The following is a 26,325-nucleotide window of genomic DNA, read 5'->3' as shown; positions in this document are numbered from 1 at the left end:
AGGAGAAGCTAAACACACACTGCCTTTGTGTCAGCATCTCACCTGAGAACGAAGGAGGGTCGGAAAAAAGAGACAGCCCTGATTCACGGGTAGGGCAGGTCACGGCACGTGAAAGCTCAGCTTCTGTTCCCAGCGGTCGCTCTGCTGCTGCGCACACAACGGGTGAAGTAACTCGCCACCGAAGCGGGCTCATTTTGACTAGCACTGGCCCAAACGATTGCCCCCTGCCCAATCACGAGCACCTGGACAGACGTTTCTTAGGAGCGGGGAATCCCGCTCAACCGACAGCGGTCCCTGCCTGACCAGAAGGGAAGGGGAGACGAGAACTCCCTGGCCCTGCTCCCCTCCGCCTGGATCTTCCCTCCCTCCCGGTGCAGGGATGCCCAGGGAACGCCAATGCACACCAGATTCAACCCAAACCGCTGAACTCAGAGCTCCACTTTGCGCACCCCCCAAATCCAGGGCACTGCCCTTTCATGGCACAACGACCTGGAGCTCCCAGGAGTGCCACGGAGAGGCGTTTGCTCTGTAACGGGACTCTTGTAACTCCAGTTATAAAAGAAAAAAAGATACAAATGAGGACTGACATTGTCTCATTTCTTGGGTCTAGTCTGTAATAAGTGGACTGATTTCTGAACAGCAGTCCAAGTGTATGCGTATAGCAGGAAAATATGCAGAGATAGAAACAAGTTCTTTTAGCAAAATTTGTTCAATACATATACTTCTTATACCCTAGATACATCACATTTTTATGTCACATGCAGAGTTTGCCCTCTAGCTGTAGCCTTCTGTCAGCAAAGATAAACTTTAATTTAAGTTTACATGGAATGCAACATAGGAATTAACTGAAACGGATTTATTTTCTGCTCAGTTGGGATGGGAATTCATGGAGTTCCACGGCCAAGTCGGTAAGAAGCTTGGTAAGTCACCCTTCTTGTTGCCTTGGAGCACCGTATTTTGTAAAGCACTCTTTATATTTCCACTTGTAGTGCAAAATATTTGAAATTACTTCTTTCCTTATAAATAGCCAACTAGGCAATCTGTTAAGAAGCTAAGTAACAACTTTTAGAAGACAATGACATTGTAATACTTGCTTTTTCCTTCGTTCAAATACAGCTTGTTCCTCTTTCAGCTCCTTTTCTGCTACCGATCTGCACTTTTCACCTCGCTTTGCCCGAATTGTCCTATCATAGGATAGAAACTCAGTAAGTTTATTTCTCTGTGTGGACATCCTCTTTTTAAAATGGACAGTTTGATATTGGTAATTAAATACGACATAAAAAACTAAGCACATTTAATGATGGTGATATACACCCTCAAAATGCAGTTTTTTTTCTACTGCTGATCCTGCATATGAGTAGTCTGTTTTATTTTAATGCAACCAGTCAAATATTTGAAGTAAAAAACATGTTTAAGTAATTTACCAAACGAATTACTTCACAAAAACCACTGCAAGCCCCAGGTTGTACTGCGAGGGGAAAAAAGTAAGCACAAACCATGAATTCCCCAAGATTTTTTCCATACTGTTGGTACTTCAAAAACGAAAAACCCCTAAAAGGTGAGTCGCGATATCAAACGGTATGTAAACAGACACCATAGAAGGTAGAGACAAGCGAGCAGTAGGGCAACGCAAGGCTTGAGAGCTGGCGCGGAGGCAGAGCGCGAGGACAGACGGCCACCTCCAGGCACCCGGCACCTACCGAGAGCACGGGCCGAACAGCGAACACAAAACGCGCCCGCCCGTCAGTCAGTCTCCCGAGGCGATAAACCGCCGGTTATCGGAGATTCCCCCTATCCCTTCCACGCCAATTAAGCGCACGGCTTTTTGCTACTGACTTACGGTATTTGGTGTTTTCTGGGAGTGACACCAGAGAGACGGAGGGAGGCAACGGCGAAAGGGCGAGGAGTGAAAGAGAGAAGGCAAGACAGAAAAGTCACAGAAAATATAAAACCCCTCTCTATTTTTGTTTGAAATCTGAAACCTAAGCAAATGGTCAATATTTAAAAAAAATCGGTCGGCTCTAGTTTATTAAAAACTAGCGTTAATAAATAATTTTTAAGTAACAATAAAAATGTTCATGAGTATTGGGGAAAAAAAAAATCATTGACATCATGGTAAATACTGAAAATAGTTGGATGAAAGAATAAAATTAAGGACATTTCCAGTGTGTTTATTCTTTCCTTTACACAAATCCTTTCTCAGAAAGGATACACCACCAAATTCTCCAAACTAGGGTTTGCATTATTCGCATATTGTGAAATATGACAAATAAAGCATTTATTAAATGCTTTGTATGCAAACGCAAAGGAATTTAACGTATTACCTTGTATTTACACTTACTTATTTATCATATTGCATATACTAGACATGAAAAATTAAGTTACCTGCAGAACTCTACAGTCCTTTGTTATTCTGCACTATAAAATTCTACTGTTTTTCAGTAGAATGAATCTGGACATTCAAGGGTACAATTAGCAAAATAGGAATTAAAAAAAGGAAGTAAATGAGGAAAGATTGATAGTGTTTTTTAATTTTGGAGAAAAAATATTTAAAATCATAGAAAATATAAAAGTTGTTTTGTATTCTATTACTTACGTCAAAAATACCATTTATTCATCAAGTACGTATTTGACAATGAGTATAATGATGCATACTAAGCTGCTTTTATATTTTCCAGTAGAAACGCAGAGTTTTCCAGCACTTGTAAGATCCTTATCCTGTACCACCGCGTGAAGCTTAGTCACCTGCACAGACGAGCTGACTCCGAGTAGAGCTCTTCTTTCCTTCTGTGGTTTTCCCCTGCTTCAGTAAAATCATGGATTGCACCTACACCTTCGGCAGCAAGAAATTCTTCTTTTTCATCTTTCATCATTTCTTCTGCCAGCTTCTGGAATCTTAGCTTTTCCTCTTCATTAGGCCACTCCTCTGACGAATCCAAACTGGAGTGCAACAGTTCACTTAAGTTTAGCCTTTCAACAGGTGGCATTTCTATTGGAACGAAAGGGAGATGACTGTAATCCTACGTATCGATTACATTAAGTTAGATTTTTTCCTAAGCAAAACACGGCAGTTAGATAGTGTCAATCAATCAGTCTAACAGAAGTGGGATTCATTGGTCTTTTTCTTCTTTTAATACATATTTTACTCTCAAAGATTTTCTCCATGTTTAAAGCAATCTGGAAGAAACCAACAACCTATGGAGGAATGTGAACAGGACAGCGGCTTCCTTTTGACGGATAATTTATGTATCTCATAATTTGATAAACTCTTCACCCAGCTTTTTATCAATTCCACCACGCAGAGGCTGATTCAACATTACAGTCATTTTTGTGAAGTGCTCAATAAACGCAGTGTAAGTCAGAGGTAAGAGCAACGTGTCCTCGACACCCTGCAGGAATCAAGGTCTCAGAGTAGCATCCATAGTCTTACTCGCCGAAGGCCCCTTGTTACCTTTACCACGGGCACGTGCGACCCAAAGAGCGCGGCCCCGTATCACTGCCGGAGCCCTCGCCTCCGTCAGGGCTGACCCAAGACCCGTGCAACTAAACGGAGAGTCTGCCACAGGCGTCAGCGAGGTTTAAATACGGCCATGTCAAATACACTGTGCGAATGACAGTGATTTCTGAAACAGAGGAGGACACGGAAGTGGAAAATCCCAGGTTTATACTGGCACCTCTACTTTGAGGAAAAAAATAGAGTGGAAATTAAGACTCACATAATGCATGTACATATAAGGATTGAATTAAGGCTGTATATAATCCTAACTTTTTCTCTCAATTCATTTTTCTGCAGCATTTATAGCCTGCCAATGTAGATTTGGGTATAAATAAGTATTACGTGAACTGTGTACAACTGAATTAAAGATAGAGTTCTCTGCATGATGAATAGGAGTTAAAAATATGTTCCATGCATCAGAGGAAATAAAAAGGCAAAGCAAACAGATACAATAATCATTAACATACTACAAGTGCCTAAATGCAATCTGTGAGTCAAAACAGGAAAGATCTCTTAACATAACCAATTTAAATATGTAATGTAATATAGTGACGAAAACCAAAGTACTGATGAAAGCTTTAGCACACCTTGCATTTCATCCCAACTGGCATCTCACGTTAAACAAATTTAGCATTATCTCAAACTACACCTCTATAGGTATAGTTTCACTCACAACCGAACTTTCATACTTACATGATGATGATGATGAACTCTAGGGTGTATCTACGCTGCACTCCAACGTGTGACTTACGTGTAAGTACACAAGCCACAGTTCGCAAGAAGTTATTGGGGTACCCCCAGAAGCGCCAAGCTCAGCAATAGCTGACCAGCACAGAACTCACCCGCATTTTGGTGACCTACGTCTGTCCCCTAGACCTTCTGCTGCCCAAACAATAACTGCAACAGCTAAATGTATCGCAGCTCACCTCTGACCGCCGTGCTGAGAGAGCTTAAAGACACACAAAGGTTTGGTTCTAGATAAACTATAGACTTGGGAGGTTCCCTGAATCCTAGAGAAGAAACACACTGGATTTCATCTCCCTCCTCTTCTTGCATTTTAGAGAAAAAGCATTATTCCAAGGTACATTCTGTTATCCTCTCTGCATGAAGTATGTATATACTACTTCTTACACACTGCTCTCATCCAACATGAACAGATGGGCCACGTGGGAGGGAGCAAGGAACTCTTGCATATTACAGAAGGTTCCCAAACTTCATGTGCATGCCCACAGATTCTAAATATTAAAATCCATGCAATTATTTTTCTTTAAATACACCACTATCTAAACTAACATTAAACATGATAGCATAATGAAGTTACAATGCTGTTCCAGAGCATAATTTATAATTGCTTTGTCATTCTAATCTATTTGTTTGAATTAGAACAGAATGCAATCCCACATTCTTACGCCGACAAAAATCAGCAGAAAAAATGCCTTTGATTTGCTCCTTTGAAGAATACTAACAAAATCCTCAAAATTTTCAAGACTGTGTACTACTGAATGGGAGTTAACAACCAAAATAACTAGAGCGTTTCAAGCATATTACTTGTTTATTGTGAAAGGAAGCGTATAACAAATGCGTAAGGGAACTCAGAAAAACAGCTGCAATAGTCCACTTTACAATACAAAGGACACACTATTGTCAGAAACTACTCCGCTAATTTTCAAACAAAACTCTCACTTCACACACGGACTTGAAGACTGATCAGCCGTAATTAATTCTAAATTGCTACGGCTGAGTATAGAAAGTGATCTCTGAAAGGTCATACTGGTTCACCGCACACAGACAGATAAAAAGACAGACAGCCTATTTTCACAGTCTGCGCATCTTTAAAAACAAAATCAAGGAAACCTCTTTCAGCTCACTACTGAACTCCTACCACTACCCTAGGGTTAGGAGTACACCACATGAACAGACTTAGCCACGTGTCCCTACGGTGAGTACCGTCTTCCGTGCAGGGGTTCTACTGCTTTAGTCTAACATAAAAAAGACATGCTTTTGTTACTACCCTAAATTTTTTACTTTAGGGAACAATTAAAAATGCAAAATTAAAAATTAATAAATTAATTTCCTAATTGTAAAGGGGAGAATTCATATCAATAAGTACAGTAAAAATCTGTATGCTACTGCGCAGAAGCTTTGCTTCGGTTTGCATAATTTGCTTACTAAAACTCTTGAATGCTAGAGAAACCTCAGTTTAACTGGACTGAAGCATTCCAATGTATTTCAACCATGGTAAGGGCCAAAACACTTTAGAAGTCTATAAAAGGCATAATTTGAATATCCAAGAGCCACATTTCAAGTTCTCCTTGAAAATTAATGGTAAATGTTTGCCATTTTATTCCCACTCCAAAGTGTTTTTCCTGTTTTGATTCTAAATGCTATTCTGCTGTTGATGGAAATACCAAGTGAACACCTACACTTGGCACTAGGCCTACGTCCAGAAAAACAAACATTAGCCTCCACTACATTAAGCACAACTGAAACTAAGAGCTTTTTTCCCTTTCATTTTAATATTCTCTGTAAATGAATGTAGTACGATACACCAGTAAACATGACAGATTCTGCAGAAGGTACAGCAAAAAACAAGTGGCTATTGTATACTCCTATATTAAAATGCTAGTATGTAACAAAAAAACCCCAAAACACATAATGAAGCTCACCCTCTTCCACGGGCGCCGATTACCTTCCTAGGAAGGGGACGTCTCTGATTTCGTTTCATGTTTAGCAATGGCCTGTGCCGATTCCTGTAGCGTAGGCAATTCTGTGAAATACAGAACGTTGGGGTTCTAGCTCTATCGAAATGCCTACAGTAAAAATTAAACTAGGACTGGACTTCTAAAAGAGTAAAACATATTTAAAAGAGCAATCGTGCCACTTAAAAGGTCTGTTTTAATGTATCACTGGTTTCCTTCCTGCGAGACTCTCGATTTTTCCACACGGTGAATTCACGCTAACTCTGATACGACGTGGCTGAGGCAGGTATCAGGAGCACTTCGTGCAGGCAGGCGCTGGGCTTGCTTCCGAGCCTGCCTCTTCCAGTTAACTTTGTTCTTGACCTCCAACAGTTCTTACCTAGCACGACCTTGCTTGAGGAGGTATCAAAATCAGCGGGAAGCTAACAAAATGGGGTCTGAAACAAGCCTTGACTTAGGTCTGCTGAGAAAACAGTTTAACTTACCAACCCACTGAGCTACTTAACTTCTCTAATATGTCATGTGAATCTGTCTGCAGATTGCATCCAAAGAAGTTCTCTTGCAAGTATAAAAGCCATACCAAGAGGAAAATACAGACGGTATCTTAGTTTATAACTTCACTTGAGATCCTGATGACTTAAAATGTTAAGTAAGCAGATTTTTACATATGCATGCTAACCTAAGTGTCCACTAATACGGAAAAAATGATATAAACATTAAGCACTAGTAACGCAGACAAAACTTGTCTATATAGAAAAATGAACTGCTCGCTCTCAAGTCATGCTAAAATGTGGTGAAATTCAAAGTTAAATAGTGGTAATTAAGCAACACTACTGGAATACAATTTGTCTCAAAACAAGAATTATAAACAAGGTCTTTAAAACACGAAGACAATAATCACGTGAAGTTCTGGAAATGCGCATGGCTCCCTTTAATGACACCATACACGGAATTGAGATTAATTGAAAAAAAAAAAAAAGTAATTATCTTTACATCAGTATTTTGACTTCATTTTCAGTATCATGGTATTTTGAGCTGATATTTTTATATTTCACCATATTGCTTAGCATTTTAAGTGGCTCCTTCATACTCTGAATTTACTGCGTTCCCTTTAATGATATCACATTTTAACACCACTAATTCCAGTCTGGTACTAATGGTATCCACAGTAATTAGCCTTCATTACAGGAAAGCTTAAGTATGAGAAGAGGTCTTCTGTGGGAATATGCCCAGTATTTCTATTATTAATGACTTCTGGGATCTATCAGACCATAAACAATGCAAACGATGTCGCATCTTTTCCTCTCTGCTGACAACTTCTTAATTTTACCCTCTTAATGTAAATTTATAACTGCAATACTGTGGAAAAAAAACAGAAAGCGTGACAAAGAGCAAACTGTGCTTGTCTTTGAAGAACGTGAGCTCAAACACAGCATGAAAACAGAAAACACTGTCAGGCTTCTGGTACATGGATGAACAGTATCAAGCAGCTTGTGAAAATTAGTTATGGTGTATTTATATTGCACTAAATTTTTAAAAAGAAGTAGGTCTGTGCTTCAGGCTGTGTACAAATTTGATAATTATGTCCCCACCTTCCTTATGACACACAGGCAGCCAGAAGGAATTTCCTCCGTACGTGTTTTCGCTCTCCTCTTGCCTCGGGCCCAGGGCCGAGCAGACCGTCGACAGAGCACGCAGAAGGCTGCTTCTGCAGTGGCCTGCGGCCGCCTGAGCGGCCACGGCTCGTCACCGCAGGCTGGGGGCCGCGGGCAGCCGCGCGCTGGCACGACAGACGCTCAGAGGAGGCCGTTACCTGCCAGCCCTCGGCAGCCTCCAGCGCCTGCACTGGCCCTCTGCCCACTGCAGCAGCAGCAGCTATTTCTCCCTTCCCCACCAGGCCTCCGACAGCGTCACTGGAGGCCATCCGATGAGCCTGACCTTTTGGGTCTGACATCCATGGCGGGCTGTCACTAATCTCCTTAGTGCTTGCAGCAGTCTGAGCACCTGAACCGGACTATGTCCTGAAATAGAAGCTATGCTGTAATTTTGTCGGCTCCACCTTTTTTCTGTGTGCCAGGTACTGCATTTCCATTTTTTTCCAGTCTTCTGCTAATCGAGTGTCCTCTTTCACTTCCCTAGTACCTCAATTTCCCCTATATCCCCTACAAAACGCCATCTACCTGTATACTGATCCTCTCTGCGATCCTCGTGAAGTGCCTGGCATGCACACTAGCCATTTTTCATCTTAATGAAACGGCCCGGCCTTCTGTTCACGCGCCTCTGCTGATTCTAAAGAACAGCCTCGGCAGAAACTTCGTCTTCTGTTTCTCTCACCACATCACGCGTAATTAAGACTTCCTCATACAAATACAACCTCTCTTCTCCACTTAGGGGTTTAAGATTCACAGTTTGATCTTTTATCACAACATTGAAGCATTTCTTTTTCCTCATTTATCCTAGCCGGCAATATCCCCTTCAGACGCAAAGCTGGCTGACACCTGTTAGTGAAAAAGCCCACAAGGAAAGCATCCTTTGGTTCACAATTTTTTCAAAACAAATTGCAGTAAATGCACACAAATACATCTCCAACGTACCTGAAGTGGCTGGCTCCATACAGAGTAGTCTTCCATGCGCAGAACCCCGAAGAAAGCACAGGATGGATTTTAATCCCTTTTGTATGACATCTTTAGGTGGAAATTCAAGGGGACAGTGTCTCAGATTCAAGGCTGTCAACGAAGTTAAGTTTCCTGTGAAAACGATATAATTTAGCAAACACAGAATCATAGGACAGCCCAGGTTGGAAGGGACCTCGAAATGTCATTGGGCCCAAGCGTTCAACATTTTTAAAGATGGGTGAGTTTTCAGATATATACAGTAGTTGAGCCAAAGCGAATGACTGGTATTTACTGTGTTTATGATTCCTATGATAATTACCATTATTAAATTATTAGCTAACCAGTACAATCCCCCTGTTGCTGATCTTATGCTTTTACTCATAAACAAATGGAATTTGTGGTGTTGATAAATCAGGTTTTTTACCCTATGTTAGTTTTTTAATATGAAAGGAATTAAAGATTTTGAAGTTTTCCTTCTTTTCTTTCTAGTGCATTGTTCTGATTTTCTACTTCTGAAATCACTGGGTCTACACTGCTGCTCACTCCTAGCCTCACCATTAGCTCTTCTTGCCCAAGGAAACAAAGGGCCACCACCCCTCCACGACAAACAAGAGAGCGACATAAATCTTTAGCCTCCCCAGGGCTAGTGAGTTCACGCATCTCGCGGGCCTGCCGCAGCCGCCTGCTCATCCCATAAGGAAAAGTAGATGCAGCACAGATTACACATGTCAAGAGAAGATGACTAGCAGGGTGGAAGTCATCCGTCACGTTCTGCTTACTGTCTGCTGAAAGGGGAACAAAGTGCAAAATATGCACAATCAATTTCAGAAATCAGATTTATGCTGATTACTTATATTTATAAATTATGTTTCATAGAAGTAAAATAAAATTAGCAATTTTGGCTTCCTAACTGGATTTGCAGAATTAAATACTACTTTCAGTCAGTTCCAATCCAGCCAAAAACACAGCAGTTGAAATCTGTTAAATCTTTCAAACATGAATGCACCAAGTCTCCAAAAGAAAGGTAATACCATATTTTGTCCTGACATTTATTTTAGATTGACGTATGGTTTATAACAACATCTTTAGGAAGTGCAGCATTGAGAACAACATAGACAATCTCAATCTAGTCAATCAGAATATATTTTTCATATTGTATTATTGGAGTCTCACTTTAAATCTCCATTCACAGCTTGACTGTACAGTCTAATCCGCCTCACTTTCTACAGGTTGACTGCTTAAAATTCTGTCTGCTTTACTCATTACAGTATATAATAGTGTATTTGCTCTTTTAAAATGTTTTTGTAAAACCTTACTTGCAGAAATGACAAATACATTACTAATAGCACAGCTATTTGATTTTAAATTACCAGCAATTAAAGCTGAAAGGAATGTTACAAAACAAATTTTACAATGTGATTAACAACTCCATTTGACATTACTTCTCTAGAAATGTCAACTACAGCAATACTGACAAAGTACACTCCAAAAGAAAAAATAAAAACCAGCATGAGAACAAATAAAGACTGAAGGCAAGGAGCAGCTGAAGTAGTACTAGGGTTCTCCGGGAAGCGGGGGAGCGCAAAGGCGTTCTTCCAAGCATCACGATGGGACAACTGCTGGATCCTTCTGGGTCCACTCTCTTCGAAAAGAGACTTGAGACCCAGGCACAAACGGATTCTTTACACCAAGGAGACAGTAGGTACAACCTGCTGCACGTGGAACTATACCGCAGCTACACAGGGAATTTACTGCAACATCCCATTACCGCCATGGAATGCAGATTTGTTCCCGTTTCACTGAAAAGGGGAACAAATGCACCTAAAACTGATTTCTTTTCAATTACATTCCAATTTTTCATTGTTTATCTGGGGTTTTTTGATGAGCCACAGGGTCAGAGCTGACCGGTAACTTATCAGTAGTGTAAGAAAAATTGAGTTTTGCCATCCCAACACCAAGGAAGTTACTTACTTGAAAGTTAAGGAAAATGCAGCTCAAATCTCAGAGAGATTCAAAACTTAATTCCCCCCCCCCCCCCCGCCCCCGACCATAGCTAGAACTAGAACTATCAAATTTTAATCAGAACTGTTACTTTGAAGTCTGCCAAAGTTGAACTCAAACTGAGAGCCAACGTTGAGGACATGGTTTAGTGGTGGGCTTGGCAGGGCTGGGTTATCGGTTGGACTCGATGATCTTAAGGGTCTTTTCCAACCTTAGCGATTCTATGGTTCTATGATTATTCTGAAGTTGTGCTCAAATTGTGACTGGGGCGATTTAGAGAAACTGAACAGGAATGGGACTGAAAAAATTATTTGTTGAAATCCGTGGGGAAACACTTAGATGAAAATTTAACTGCACCACATGCGTATCACATGCTGGCTGCAAAACAGACGTACTGTTTTACTGGAAGTTGGGTTTATGGGGGAACAACGCGGGATCAGCCTGCCAACGCCCTGCGGAAGGAGAAGAGTTCTGAGGAGAGGTCAGAAAAGAGGAATTCCCTGGTACCACGGATCAAGGGAAACACCCCAGGCAGACAAACTGGCCAAAAAAAAAAAAAAAACCCAAACCAAAACAAAAACCAAAACACACACACAAAAAAACCCCAACAAAAAACCACCCACAAAGAAAGAATTACTTGACTACAAACTAAGACCACAACAGAGCAGCAGTGCTGTATACGTAATTATGTTAGAGTAACAGAAGTGCATAGAATCGACAGTCCATATTTATTGCACAGAGACTACATATGCTGTAGTGTCGTTATTGCTGTTGGCTTTGTGAAGAGATATATCCACAGCGCCCACGTACGAGTGCGCCTCTGTCAAACAAGCACGGATTCCCAGTGCTCTGAACAATCATGCTGATTGTTGTCAATAGGGCACTGATGATAAGGAATGCTGAGGTTTGCAGGTTTATTAGATTTACTGTATTCTAACAAGCTAAAACCAAAAGTTTGCTAAATGAGTTACAATTACCAGAATGCCTTTTCATACAGTCATGATTCACAAATTAGAAAATTACTTGAAATAATCATGAAATACAAACGCAGAAACGCAAGAGCTACATTCGTAACAAAAAGAAATGGCTTTGAGAATGCACTCGTAAAGAACTATTTGGGAATACAATTAGATTTAAAATAGTTTAGTATGAAGAAACTGAATCTATTTTTAAACAGAAATGATCAAAATGAATCACACAGATGACTTCAGTATTGGAAAAATGGAATCTCTTTTTTATCTTGCTGAAAAGCACTCAGGTTTGAACATGATTTGGATGTAGTGGGGGAGTCACACAGGACACGGAGCTACAGCTCGTGCTGCATGATGCGGCAGCGGGCACTGACTTCACTGCACGCCTGGGAGGATGGCAAATTGGCACTCCACCTTTCAGCACCCTTTTCAAAATCATTTACTTCAGTTTTAAACTGCATCACCTACTGAGATTCTTCATGCTTTAGAATTGCTCCTACATCATTCTGAAGAGCACTTCGGTAGAGGCAGCAATAATATTACCTAGCTCCTAGGCAATGATTTCCTCAGTAGGCTCGAAGAGTTTTCCAACAGCATTGCCATCCCCATTTTACAGCAGAAGAAACTGAGGCGTGGGCAGTCCGGTGACTGACCCAAAGCCAGGCAACTCTCCTGACTTCTCCAGCAAGCCCCTGGTAGTCCTGGAAACAGAAGGCTTGTAGCCCAAGTTGCCCACAACACTGCCCACCCAGCGCACAGTACACTGGAGTTTGAGATCATTTTTTGAAACACGTTGGCTGGCAATGAATTTTTCATCTTTGCTAACTGAATTCAGAACACGTGATAATTCTACACAAATCAGGTGAACCAGTATAAGCTCTCCAGGAACAGCCACCGGTGAGTAACAAAACTGTTTTGCTACCATTCAGACTTCTGCTCCCCTTCCAAAGACTTTTCATTCACTGAACAGGTAGCTTTTCACAAAAAAAACCCAAACAAATCAATGAATGAAGGCAAACATTACAAATTCATTCCAGATCTAGATGAAATACACACCCAAGAAATGAAGACTAACAGCTGAGACAGAGTTACCCTGGATCATCCTCCAAACTCATCCCAGTTTACATTGCAAACTTTTTGTTTGGTATTGATGACACCAGCATCATAAAACTGGTGTTCTACTTACTACGAAAAGAGAAGACAAAGAATCACAGAACGGGCACTGCAGGACAGTAACTCCAGCCTAAGTTACTGCTGACGCTGCCAGCATTAGCTCCTACTCTGTTTCTTGATATAGGTGGTTACGATGGCAAGTGTACAGACAAGAGAGCAATAGGGAAGGGTAGGAGGAAGAGTGGGCTGGGAATTAGCTCATGAAACATGATTTTGTCAGAACAAGCTATCTTGTCAAAACACGAGTGTTTTGTAAAAATATACTGGATTTTGACAACCCCTCACTATGTCACAATTCCCAGGTTTTCTCCCAGCTTACTAGGTGGACTGCTTGGCAACCTCCTCAGGTCCCCGTGACCGGAGAAGCCTGCGACGCGGGCCGCCTGGGACGTGCGGGGGACTCGCAAGTCCCGACAAGCACAGCTCCACCGCAAGGAAACAAGAAGCCTTTAGTAACCTGGATTAAGGCGAGTCCTTGCATTACAGCTACCATCCTCTAGCTGAGGTTCAAGTCACTGTGCCGGTCCAAGTCTCACGCTGTCCGCTATGTAAGGAGTCAAGTCTGAAGCAGCTCAGCTGCTGTGGGCAGCGGGAGGCATGGTTCTGCAAATCACGTGTGCACATATACACACACACCCCTCTCTGCATATATGACATGGTGGCAGGTATGGTATATATGACTGCTAGGCGGCAATGCCATGGACATACAGGCTCTGCCAAGGGAACAGATCATCCACAGTAAGGCATATGGTAGGACAGCATCACCCCAGCACAGCAATCCTGCCAGCCTTATCTAGGATTCTTGGGACTGTTAAAAATACTGGAGTGGATAGGTGCAAGTGATTAAGGCAAATGATGCCGACAGCCCTGCTAGCAGAGCGGCAGAGCAGACCGGCCAGGCTTGGGCCACCCCTACTCAACCCGGGTATCGCTGCACCACTCGCTAACGAGCACGTACACCGCTTTGGGAAGCCTGGCCGCAGCCAGCCTCTACAAATGCCTCCAGCCATCTGTCATCACTGCACTGCTGCCCAACGAAACCTGCCCTGACAATCCTGCAGCGCGCTTTTCCGAGCGCTGTGGCTTGAACAAAACTTCCAACGCAGCAGGAATGCTGGCGTCCTTTTTTTGGTGCCGCTCATCCACAGAGCCAGGGGAAACGGGTAAGTGTCACATATGGCAGGAATTCCCTGACCTCAATACCAATCTGGGAAACCTGTAATGATTGAAGTATTACAGCAGGAGAGAGTCCTGATCTGGGATCTGTCCAGAAAGCAGCACCGCACAGAACAAGTTTTACTGCAGAAAGGCCAGCATACCAGTGGCCCGTTCTACTTTGAAAGACACAAATAATGGTTTTTTGATTCGCTCACCACTCAGCTCAGGGTAGAAACAGCAGAGTTCTTCCAGACACAGGCTGCCTCATGTGAAGCACGAACAGAACAACTGACGTCCTCTGTCCTTCTCCTGCCTGGGCTACCAGCCATTCCTCTCCAGCAGCCGGACGAGCAACAGCAGGACTGCAGAGGTCACTAAGCCCAACTCCAGTTTGAGGCCACTTCCCTGTGCTCTTATATGCTTTGATCCCCTGTTCAAAGCTCTCCTTCAAAAATAATTCTTCTAGGAGATAGCCTCCACAGGAATAAGCCCTGCTTCAGGATGCAACTGAAAGCTAACTAGTACAGCAGCGTCGGTAGCGCCTGGGAACTGCGTCTGAGCAGACGGCCTCTGCACCGCGGGGGTCAGCTGGTTTTTCCTTCCCTACGCGTGTGTGAAGGCACCACCAGGCCAGCCAGCGCACAGCACGCCTGCGCCCTCCGGCACGCTGGCTGGGAACGATTTCAGCACAGAGCTCGGAAGAGCCAGAGGGGATTCTGCCCTGACCTGGGAGGATGAGCCGGCCCGAAGCCGGTGGGAAGGCCAGGCCTGAAGAAAGCAGGGCCCTAGAGAGCTGAAGAGTGCCAGGTCTGTGCAGAAGACCCTGGTGCTGGAAGCCTCAAAAAGGGACCAGTCCAGACTGCCCCGGAATAACTACTAGGTGGAAAGCAAGAGGGCCAGTATTGCATCAGCAACATTTTCTGCCAAAATCTGAGCAGAGGTACAGGGCTAGAATGGCTGTAACGTAAGGGTATTTACTGCTGTGCCTGGTTGCCTTCTTAATGCGTTGCCCAAGGAGCAGGAGGAACCACACTTGCACAGCATTAAGTATGATCAGACTAGATATAAGGAAGAGATTTTTTACAATGAGGGTAGTGAAACACTGGCACAGGTTGCCCAGAGAGGTGGGAGATGCCCCAACCCTGGAAACATTCAAGGCCAGGCTGGATGGGGCTCTGAGCAACCTGATCTGGTTGTAGATGCCCCTGCCCATTGCAGGGGGGATGGACTCGATGGCCTTTAAAAGGTCCCTTCCATCCCAAAGCTTTCTATGATTCTATGAACTGCAAAGCTTTGTTAAAATAACAGAACACTTAACAGTGCTTGGGAACATTCTCGGGCCTTAGACCATGACTGTCCGTGTCGCTGAAGGCTTGGACCAGTCCTCGATACACATCTGCCTGTACCAGCCAGCCTCTCCCTGGCAATTCCTGTGCGTGGCCAGAACGGAGACGCTCCAGCTCCGCTCCCGGGGAGCTCCGCAGGCTGCCACCCTGCCTGGGGCCGAGACAGCGTAACCGTATAGGAACAGGTCATTTTGTGCCAGCTGGCCTCAGTACTTGGGGATATCCCTGGGCACGTTTTATTTTCTAGCAGAGACGTCATCTCAGGGACAGAGCAGGTACAATACTTTATGTAGAGAGTACTGGAAAGTGAAAACAAACATAAAGAAGTCCAGCAAAGCACAGGAGCCAGCATGGTCTACCATAAGCAGCTGAAAAAACGTATGCCAAAGTGCAGTCTGAACATCAGCTGGGTAAGCAGAAGGAAGCCAGGCCTACCTCTGTGGCCATCTTCAGTTCAAGCCATTGCTTTTGGTGGCACAAGCCCAGACTGCAGCGGCAGCTTTGGAGGTTAGTCTCCCAGTACTACAGCAAGGAGCCCTACAGCTCAGCCGACATCAAACAGGGATAAAAAAACCCAACACTCATGCTGTGAGGACTCCGAGAGCCCAAGGAGTCCCAATTGGACCATCCCAGGAATCCATGCAGCCTACTCTGTTTGCCTTAGGAACATTTCACTTGGAAAATATTTGTTATTCCAAAGTAGTAACTGCTAATGCAAAAAGAGTTAGTAAAATGAAGTTACAAACTGTAAAGACATCCTTAAGTGTAAGAAACTGCTGCAGAAGTCCTCAGCTCTAATCACATTTAGTTATTTATGTCTTACTACGCAGAAGCCTGAGATGTCTGATGTTCAAGACGTGTTTTTTTACTTCAGCCTTAGTCAGAGAAACAATATTGAGCATCTCTGACTAAAACACTACAGATATTTTAATAAAAATTTCCCCTCTTATCAGGGAAGGCAATCATTATAAATAACAGAAGTAATTTTTCCCCCTCTCATAGTACAAGTTTGTAGTAAATTAAAACCATCTTTAGATAAAGTATTTTAAAGCCTAACCACAGAATTAAACACTAAGAGCCAAAAAACATCTGCGATATCTCCAAAAAAAGAAGCGAGTACTTACCAAGCTCTGCAGGTAGTTCTTTTATAGGATTCCCTTCTAAAAGCAGAGTTTTCAATTGCCTTTTCAATAAAACAGAAAATAGTAGCGACTAAGAGCAAAGTTCATTTAATTAAATAGAAACACAAGAATACTTTTCCTCTTGCATTTGTATCTTGCTTTTGTTTCCTACTGCAGAAAGGACTCCACCAGACAAATCCACACTTCTCCATCGCTAACGTCAGTGCTGGAAAATAACACACCCCAAAGCTCTCCGGTATGACAAGCTGAAGTTTGCATTTATGCCCATTTATTATACACTACTTCAGTATTTAGTATTTGATCTTTCTTTGCAAAGCCTGCTTATCACTTTAAAGTCTAATACTGACTGTTCCAATTAGAAACACATCATTTTCGGTTGTTTATCATTTTGCTGAGCTTCAACTGTTTGGGTTGAGCGCGTTCCTTGGCTAAATTTGAGCTAAAATTGCTCAGCCATTTTTGATAATGAGATTAGAAAGAAACATGCCCTATTTGTACTTAATTCCGTCAACTTCTTTTTTTGAAAACCTCTAGTGTTCCTGTTCTTGGAAGCAGCCTAGAAGCTTGGCACGGGTCACACACAACATTTATGTCGCATATAAGATAATATTTTTTTTGATATATCTGAAAATCTGCTAACATTTAGACAAATCCTAAGCTTCTGAAAAAGCGTCAGTCTGGCTGCGCTCAGAAAGCAACCGGGATTGCGTGGCAAGTGAAGTGCCCAGAACTGCTGCGCACGCTGGTGTTCGGAGCGTCTCTAGCGGGAGCCTCGGGGCTGCGGCGTGCTCAGGACACGGCGACGCTTCACCCAAACGCGGGGAGGTCGCCTCTGCTGCCCTTTGCAGCACACAGCCGCTGACACCCAGGCAGCTACGAAACGGAGACTATACAGAAACCATGCTTCACCTATTTCCTCATTTTTGACTACTTCATTTTGTCATTTTAATAGCATTCTTTCAAATAGCTTTTAATATCCAGCAATATAGCAGATCAAATGATATTCTATAGACAAGGTGCTGTGCATACCATAAGTGAAATTTCATCGTAACACAAAGGTTAATGGCTATTTATTTACTAATGTTGTGATTTGACTTGTTTACTGTTAAAATTCAACAAAACAAACAAAGCTTGGTAATTTCTGTCATAATATTTCTTTACCTCTAGGAAAGAAAAACAAACATTTTGGCAGCTGCTCAACACCGGATTAACATTTGTAGCAATATTTTAAAACATTTCAATTCAGTCAAAAAAATGAAAGCACCATATTCATGTTCGCATTTTTGAAGTGCAATACTGAATTCTTTTCAAAGCAAAAAACTAAGTGATAGCAACAGGAGATTCCAGACACAGAAACCCAAACTGCCCCGCGGTTTGAGGCGCCGGGGTACGCCGGGTGATCCCGTCGGCGTTCGCGGCCCTGCGCGTGGAGAGCTGCGCCTGGCGCGCCACGGCAAACGCTCATCCTCGCCAGCTCTCGCCGGAACGCAACCTCTGCGCAAGGGTGGCGTGGAGCATGCCCCTGGCCGACCCCTGGCCGACCCCTGCCCAGCCGTACAGCCAGGCCTTGGAGAGATTTCTAGAGAGAAAAGTCTTAGAGCAGTACTTGCCCTCCCTGCACGCCGGGCTAGACACCGCTTCCACAACTGAGGCGGTGTTTTTGTATGACCTGGAGAAACTCTTATCAGAATATCTATTAAAATCAGGGAAATACTCATGAACAACTCGAATGGTCGATCGATCAGGCCCCAAACCAGCACAATGTTTCAGTGAGTCTTTGTTTTTGATGAAAACAATACTTTCGGCTGCTTCTCGAAAAGGATACCCAGACAGTTCCCAAACATCTTAAAACAGATCTTATGCTCCAACAAGTAATAAGGAAAAAATGAAACTGTAATGATGTTGAGAAAGCTCAGTAATATTCAGTAAATATTTCTGATGGGCATTTTCTAAAAGCTGAGCTGCTGTTTGAAGTCAATGGAAAAATACAAACAAGATCAAGCATAATACACGGAGGGGCTATGGACGGACATTACTTTCGAGGAAGATGCGCACAGAGAATGTCTTAATCTCAAAGCATTTCAACCACTTGTACAATGATGATCATATCATTTACAAACCATATTAAAATACGATCAGTCCTGTCCAATTTAAAAATAATTCATGAAAGCTGTACTTAAGATTTGAAAATGTCATTAAACTTGACATTTTTCAGCTATTTTTAGAGGCATAACCTTCATTTACTGTATTTTTCTAATCATAAGTTGAATATATAATGATTCACAAACAAGTGATCTTAAAATACTTTTAAGCACCTTGTTTCAATCACAAGATGCCATGAATTTTTCTTTTTCTTTTTTTTTTTTTTTTTTTTTTTTTTTTTTTTAAATTCTGTAGCCTATACTGTTCAAGGGTTGCCTCCTTTTCCTCCTTACTCACTGCTCTTCACAGAAAGGTTTCTTTTAGAACCACAACCGCAAGGGAACTGTCCCGTCCTGGTCTTGTTCTTCCTTCCAGTAACAAAGCCATTTCTTTGTTCCTGTTAATTACCATTCATTGTGATTTGCGGTCTTCCACTTCTGGAGCGAGAAGCAAGAAATTGTCCAAGGACATCCAAAAAACTGGGGAGAAGTTAGTTTTGGCGACCGCGGCGATGCGAGAGCAAGCGCGCTTTTCCGGGTCACAGCAGTGTGGTGCGCTTTCCTCCGTGCACGCTCCGTCTTAACCAGTGACGGCCGACTAATCCTTCCAACAGCAAACACCGTGTCAGACACCCATCACAGCCAGGTCAACGGGTAACGTTCCGTGACTAAACTGTCCTTCGCTGCCACTTAGGAGTGACACCGGGTTTGTAACTGCGGGTCCCCGTTCCCACCTCACCTACACCACTGTAAGAATAGTCACCTACCACGTGAAAAGACTTACAGGTCTTGCATTTCTAAAGTTAAAAGAGCTTAGAAATTCGCTATGTAATATTAATTGAACCTTTCAGTTCATCTGAGTGTTAGTAAACAAAATTAAGCTTATTTACTGCTCTCCTGCACAGAGGTCAACGCCAAACAAAAGCATATAAAAGTCTGACTGTTACAATGAAATTACAGTGAGGCAAATAGAAGACAAATACAATTGTTATTAAATTAGCTGTATGATCAATGGTCTTACCTATGGTAACCGATTCCAGGGGGAAGAGCTTTAATCTTGTTATACCGGAGATCCAGCCAAACAAGATGTGGCAGCTTTTGAAATAAATCCTCGGGAATCGTTGATACGACGTTTCCTTCCAGATGGACGTACTACCAGAGAAAAACACAAACATGTTTTAAATCCAGAGAGGGGCTGATCCTCAGTGTGCAAAATGTCGAATGTGAAAACTGTACACTGCTCTACGCTTTTATGGAAAGAACGCTGTTAAAGGGCATTAAAGGATACACAGCTCTATAAATTACACAGGGAAGTCATTTATTTAAGGACTTTTTCTTAAAAAAACCAACCAACCAAACAAAAAACCAACAGGGATTAAAGATCGTAGCTAAGAATCTGTAGGTTTTCCACTCACCTGGCGAAGCAACGAGCCCGCACCTGCTCTGTGCTGTACTCAAGCCAAAGGTATCGGAACTGCTCATGACAATTTGCTCACCTTTATGCTGCGCAGCCTATATATTTCCTCAGTAAGATGCTTAACGTTTTTTCTGCTGACATCAAGAGTACTCGAAGATGACAACAGACACTGTTCAACAGCTTTCCTGATCTCTTTTGATGAATTAGAACCAGACAAACTTCTCTTTTTGAGATGTTCATCTCCAAAGTTATCGCCGCTGCCGTTAAACTCTCGAGAGTAGTTGTCATCCATTTGTCAGCGAGCCTGGAACACCGACTCGGTAATTCAAACTGATCGGCTGAAGGCAAGTCACGAGCTGAGAAAAATAACAAGGTATTTTGGAAGGAGAGCATACACAAAGCAAGTTTCTTTTTTATATTATTAATTTGTAGCTTCCCCCCAGTGCTGTGTGTTCTTTGTACAAACAAGTTGTTCTTATATATATATGTATACACACACACACACACTTATAATAATGATAGAATATACCATAATACATATTTAAAGGTAGAGTAAATAAGAAAAAACACCGATTGGCCCTTGTGGCTATTTTGCCCCCACACCGCGTCCTGTGCAGGCTCGGCAGAAACCCCGACACCCACCTACGCAACGCATAGCCTCCCTTCGGACAGCAGGCTGTCCTGCCCAGTCCCCCGGCCGCCCCCTTGCCCTCCTCTCCCCAGCGTCTCCTTCCCCCTTCCCGCCAGGCCCCCGCGGGCGCTCGCCCCGGACCGCGGTACCTCGCTGGAGGCAGGAGCGCACCCCGGCGCCGGGGCTCTCCCAGCTCCCCGCCAAGGGCGCGGGTGCCCAAGGGCCTCAGCCGCCTCGCCCCGCTGGGCGCGGGCCTCCGGGCGAGCGACCCTGTCCCCGCTACGCCCCACCGCGAACACGCGGACCTTCTCGGTGCTGCGGCCCTTCCAGCTCCTGCGGCCTTCAGCGGGTGCTGGGGTCCCAGCAAGGCGCCCAGCTGTATCCTTGTCCCCTGCCCGCGGGCTCCCCGGGCTCCGGGGCTCCGAGGCGCGGCGGGAGAGGCCGCGGGGCGCCCGGCGGCAGCGGGGCCGCCCTGGCTGCGGCGGCCCGGCACAAGCGGCTCCGGCGGCCTTCCCGCGCCCCGCCGCAGGCGCGGCCCCGGCGCCCTCCCAGCCCGGCGCCGCGATCGCCTCTTCGGAGCGGGGCTGCGGGCGGTCGGAGGCGCCGCCGTCCGAACGGGCCCGCGTCTCCGCGGCAACGGGCCCGCAGCGGGCGTGCAGCGCTCCGGCGCCCCCGGCTCCCCCGGCCGGCGGGGCGCTGGGGACGGGGGGGTCCCGGGGCAGGGGTCCGCGGCCCCGGAGCGTGGCGGGCTCGGGGAGCACGGGGCAGCTTCTGGCCGGGAGCGGGCCTGCCTTGCCATTCACCCGAGCGGGCGCTCGCCCACCCCGATGAAGTGCCTGCAGGCCAGGCGATTAAACACGGCCCGGGCGTTTTTCAGTGACTAAACGGACATACCTGCGATCTGCGAGCCCTGCCCGCGCCCGCCGGGATCCTCGCACCGCGCTCGCCGCCGGCTGGGCTTGCTGTTGGCGATCGTCCCCTCGCCGCCCGAAGGTGCCGGTGCCCGGGCCAGCCTGGCCGGCGCGGCGCTCCGCCTCCTCCCGGGCTGCCCCCGGAACACTTCTCCTCTGTGTCCCTTTATTACTGGTTTGCCCCCCAGGGCCCACGGCCGCCGTACCCCGCAGCCCAGTGCGGCAGCCTGCGCGCAGGTTTCCCTCTCTGGGGAAGCGGCAGGGCGGCTGCGCCCGGAGCGGCGGCGGGAGCCGCGCCGAGGCCCCCGGCCCCCGGGAAAGCCTGTCCTTGTCCCTGCCCCTGCCCCTGCCCCTGCCCGGCCACGCCGCCCCGGGCCGTGTGAGCGGCGGTGTCCCCGCAGAGCCCCCGCACAGCGCGGGCAACGCCGCGAGCAGCCAGGGGTCGTACGGTCTGAAACAGAGTATGTTCGCAATTAGCATGATGGTAGAAATCCATTACGGGGACATTAAGACTACTTAATCTTACAAGTCCGGATAATTATGTTCCCAGTGACCTGACCAAACGGGATCAGCAGCACTAGCAGGGTCTAAAATACAGGAAATTAATTTCAGAGTTTAGATACATGATTTTTTTTTTTCTTTTTTGCTGACTTATACTGTGCTTATTAAACTAAATGAGAAAACAAAGCTATGTTAATGGGATTCCTTTAGAAGCTATTTCCTTACAGAAGCTTTTTTTTTTTTTTTCATTTGTAGAAGAGAACCTGGCACATTTTACTGTAGTCTGTAACCCCGAATGCATATTGCACTCTATAGGAGTATTTCGCTAACTGTAAGAGCTATCACACGGCAAAATACAGAGCCTTGGCAATACTACGTTGAGGCAAACAGGTAAACATCTTGCTAGATCCCATGCACATACACTGTCTTTTGTAGCAAGTACAGCTGGAGACCGGAACGTCTCGCACTGCCAGAGATACTGCACCAGTGCAAAGCTTTAATTCCATTGCGTTTGGAATTGCCTTACCGTGGCTCCCTTGAGCGCTCCCCTCGTTGGGAACTTCCGACCTCCAAAGACTCTCCAGACAGGAGCCTGTTTTAGAGTAGAGCACGTTGAACCTTGAAAACTTCCATTTTACAGGAAATCTCTGAATTCTGCAAGAAAAAACTGCTGTCCTACAATACTGCTGTTTTCATGGGAACAGTTGGCTTAAAGGCATAACTAAATAGGCCTAAATAGTCACGTTTGTTTTGTTACAGGGCCACAAGCTTCTGAAAAATACACCATTACCTGGGCTGAATACGACAAAGCAGCTATTGCGCAGCTTGAACGCATCTCCACTTTGAAAATACAGATTCTACTAATTAGGCTATTACTGCTGATTTTAAGAAGAAGCAGGTATGACTAGTAATTTCATTATGCTTTTCCTGGAATAGATTTTCTTTGAGGCTACTTAGGTGATTAAATCCTAATTATGAGCAATATTTGTAAACCAGAGGGCAAAATTTAGGAAAATTGAAAATGGCTCAATGGCAAAGGTGTACTGAAAGAAGTATTGCTTTGCATTTGTTTATGCAAAACCAAAAATATTTTAGGATTATTTTATTTAAGATGACATAAGAAAAACATTAGGATTGAAGCCAATGACGTCATTCCATTAATTAAAGCAGTGATGATTCCAGGCAGCTTTGATCTCGGCATTCTCTTTACAATTCTATAACACAGTAGTAACGGAGAAACATTTTCATGGGCATTTCACAGAGAGAAAGTGAAGCTGGAAAGATACCCAACTTAGGCAAATATCTTAAAACAGGACTTTCAATGTTTTTCTTTTCCAATCTAGTTGTCCCATTTGGCCTCCTCACTTGAGGTCTCTATGCAGCATCAGCACAGTAACGTAACACCATTTCTGTAACCTGACAGGAGCTAGGAAGGTTTTATCCTAATGAGGAGGCAAAAAGAAATAAGAGATCGAAAGCCAATCGATGTATCCCTCAATAGGTTCATTTTACTTTTAGCAAGGCAGAGTTACAAGCTTCAGTTGCAAAGCCACTATGCATATGTCACCGCACACATCGCGGTCAGGCTGGTCACTGCGTTCTCAGGTTGCTGAGCTGCTTGCCAGTTTTACGTTAAAGGCTTACCCTCCGGAGCCGTTGGACTCGGAGCTCCTGGGGCCACCCTGTTTCAATACCCACAGAACTCCTTTACACATTCAATCACAACAAAGATATCATTAAAGTTTGCACGTAAGGCGGCCAGCGAGCAATATTCTGTATAGAGTATTTCTGATCTTGGGGCATAGCTGAGGGTTTCAGCTTTTTGTACTGGGAGTTCCCTCCTAGAAGCAAATCCAGGTGGGAATTGAATGTACAAGGAGAAAACCATGCAATTGCTGTGCAGACAGACGTATCCCCAGGGCAGGCTGCGGTAACAGCCTCGTCCAGACCGGGGGAGGCCTTGACCCAGCACGCTGACGTGCAGCCAGGTCTCATCTGAAACGGTCACCCTAGTGACGCCATCTCGCAGAGAAGTGATGTCAGAACAAGGAGGGACGGTGAGGGCCAAGAGCTCGGATGTGATCGCTGAAGACCTGCGTTTGTATCTTCAACAAACGCAGAACCTGTTTGGACATTGAGAGAAGAATTTCCCCTAGGTGTTAGGGGATAGATAGGTGAATAGATAGATAGTGAATAGTAGATAAGCTAATTCTAAGAATGAGTCTTATTAAAATATAGTAACATATGTTCTTAACTTCTTAGTGAAACATTTGGTTAACCTAAATAAATAGATAACATAAGCAGAAAAGCAAACAGACACAAAAATGAAAGGAAACACAAAAAAATGAAAGGAGGCAGAACTCACCAAAAATTTAAAGGGCTGAATCACTCCAGCGGTACCAGAAATAGAATCACTCTTTCACAGGATTAAGCAAGAGAAGGCATTACAGTATACAGAAAATTCAGCAGGATATATATTCTACACTTAAAAGGCTAAATGAGAACAAGCAACTGAACTGGCATGGGCTTACCGCAGCAGCCTCAGCGGAAGAGGAGGAGGCAGGCACTTTGTTATGGCTCTGGGACTGAGCCCCTTCTGGCAAGGGGCAGGGGACCCACCTGCACTCAGCTGGCACCTGGACAACCAGCAGGGCCCAGCCCTGCAGCAGAAGGTGCAGCCCCTCTACTGCCACTCTGGACGAGGTTTTAGTTTTAAGGTTGCACGACAGCTGTTCTGCCTGTCTGTGCTTGCTGCAGGTGATCCTAATGAGAGATCGTTATTAGTTAACTGTGGTGGTGTTGAAAGACTTTGGAACAGCTGGATCAGAGTGATTACTATTAGCATCCTTAAAAATAGAATTGGCAGTATTTACAGAAACACTAATGGTAGGAAGATGTGTGAAATTTCCCCCTTATGTAATGTTTATCGAAAGAATTATGTGTTCTTTTAGAGGAACTTTTTAAAATAAACATAGGCTTTTCTCTGTAGGCTGTCTTTTAGAATCATAGAATCTTGATGAAGAAGGCTTGTGAATTTTAAGAATCACAGTAATATTCCTTTCATCATCTTAAACATGTTGCAATTATAGCCATTATATTCAGTAAAGGGCTTTTAATAGGAAATGTGATATTGTGGTATATTGCCCCCCTTGTTTCTATGCCTAAATTGGGAGTGTCTTATATTATTTGCCTCCTTTGCAGTTTTATGATAATTGGTAGCATTTTTGTTTAGAAACCATTTTCCTAGCTCGCTGAGAACAGATAACCATAAAGAACGCAATGCTACTTCAGGCAGTTCTATTTTTATTTGTACTGGCTTTATTCAGGCTAACTTCACTGAGACCAGGGAACTTGATCCTGATTTCCAGTGATGAACGAAGAAAACGATCGCCATTCCACGCGACCAGGAGACAGCAAGGGAACCATAAGTAATAGCTACCAGCAGAGGATAACGTAAAGAGGTAACGTGCAGGAGCCATACTGCTTAATTGAAGTGTGAGATTAAGAAACAATTGAAAGATTGTCTTCAGTTTCCCTCATACTACTGTTGACGTGATATAAAATACACAGCTCACGATGCTTGGGAATGAGGATGATCAGTCATTCCCTGAAGGACACTCATTCACTTGCAGAACTGAGGCGTTTGAGAGCAATTGGATGAAACAACTCCTGATACAAATCCTTTGATTAAAAGAATAATCCTGGATTTTCATAAATAATTTATTTGGTCTGTCCTAGGTTCGAACAGGTATCACGTCTCCCGGTTGAATGAACGCACGTTGGCTTTGCTTGTTGGATGTCAGTGAGATTTTGACGATACATAACATAGGTGGTACTGACTACAGGAAAACCTGACGAGTTTGGTTCGGCATATGTAGTTCCGTAAAGTTAGCAATGATTTCATGGCTGGTGAAATGAAAGACAACTCCGATCTCTTGGAATCTGTGAGAAAAGAGAGAATATGCAAAAGTAAACACAGATGGAAGAAGACAAACTCTTCCGAAGATGAGAGTGGTTGCTCTGCCTTTTGCAAGTCTTCCCTTGCCCTTTGCAAGTCTCTGCTTCCACCCAGGTAAAACGCAGTCGCGCAAGCCTCATCTTTCCGAGGCTGCAATAGGGCTGT

The 26,325-nt window shown here is 44.2% G+C and overlaps 1 protein-coding gene across 2 annotated transcripts; it reads right to left on the bottom strand.

The window, feature by feature from the left end:
* Nucleotides 1-98: 98 nt before the first annotated feature.
* Nucleotides 99-22,141, bottom strand: LRRC27 (leucine rich repeat containing 27). Of its 2 annotated transcripts, XM_087766517.1 has the most exons (8): nt 21,685-22,141; nt 20,239-20,515; nt 19,764-19,894; nt 16,584-16,642; nt 8,790-8,942; nt 2,746-2,989; nt 1,841-1,855; nt 99-1,184 (listed from the first exon to the last, which is right to left on the bottom strand). In XM_087766517.1, exons 2-8 carry the CDS (start codon nt 20,449-20,451, stop codon nt 1,052-1,054), a joined length of 948 nt encoding a protein of 315 aa, XP_087622643.1. In that variant the 5' UTR covers nt 20,452-20,515; nt 21,685-22,141; the 3' UTR covers nt 99-1,051. The 2 variants fall into 2 exon arrangements, with proteins under 2 accessions (XP_087622643.1, XP_087622645.1); XM_087766519.1 differs by lacking the exon at nt 1,841-1,855.
* Between the last annotated feature and the right edge of the window lie 4,184 nt (nt 22,142-26,325).

This window comes from Nipponia nippon, unplaced genomic scaffold (assembly GCF_047370975.1).
Source record: "Nipponia nippon isolate SJK-2023a ecotype South Korea unplaced genomic scaffold, ASM4737097v1 scaffold_3, whole genome shotgun sequence".
NCBI classification, from domain to species: Eukaryota; Metazoa; Chordata; class Aves; order Pelecaniformes; family Threskiornithidae; genus Nipponia; species Nipponia nippon.
The sequence above is the reverse complement of the archived record's forward strand: the minus strand, read 5'-3'. Positions and strand labels throughout refer to the sequence as shown.

What these genes read in the sequence shown, in the direction of transcription:
- LRRC27 (XM_087766517.1), bottom strand. Translation starts at nt 20,451, where the DNA reads ATGGATGACAACTACTCTCGAGAGTTTAACGGCAGCGGCGATAACTTT. An exon ending in ATAGGCTGCGCAGCATAAAG is followed by an intron (nt 19,895 to 20,238) that starts GTGAGCAAATTG and finishes TTTCTCTGGTAG; the next exon opens with TACGTCCATCTGGAAGGAAA. An exon ending in TATGGAGCCAGCCACTTCAG is followed by an intron (nt 2,990 to 8,789) that starts GTACGTTGGAGA and finishes TCGTTCCAATAG; the next exon opens with AAATGCCACCTGTTGAAAGG.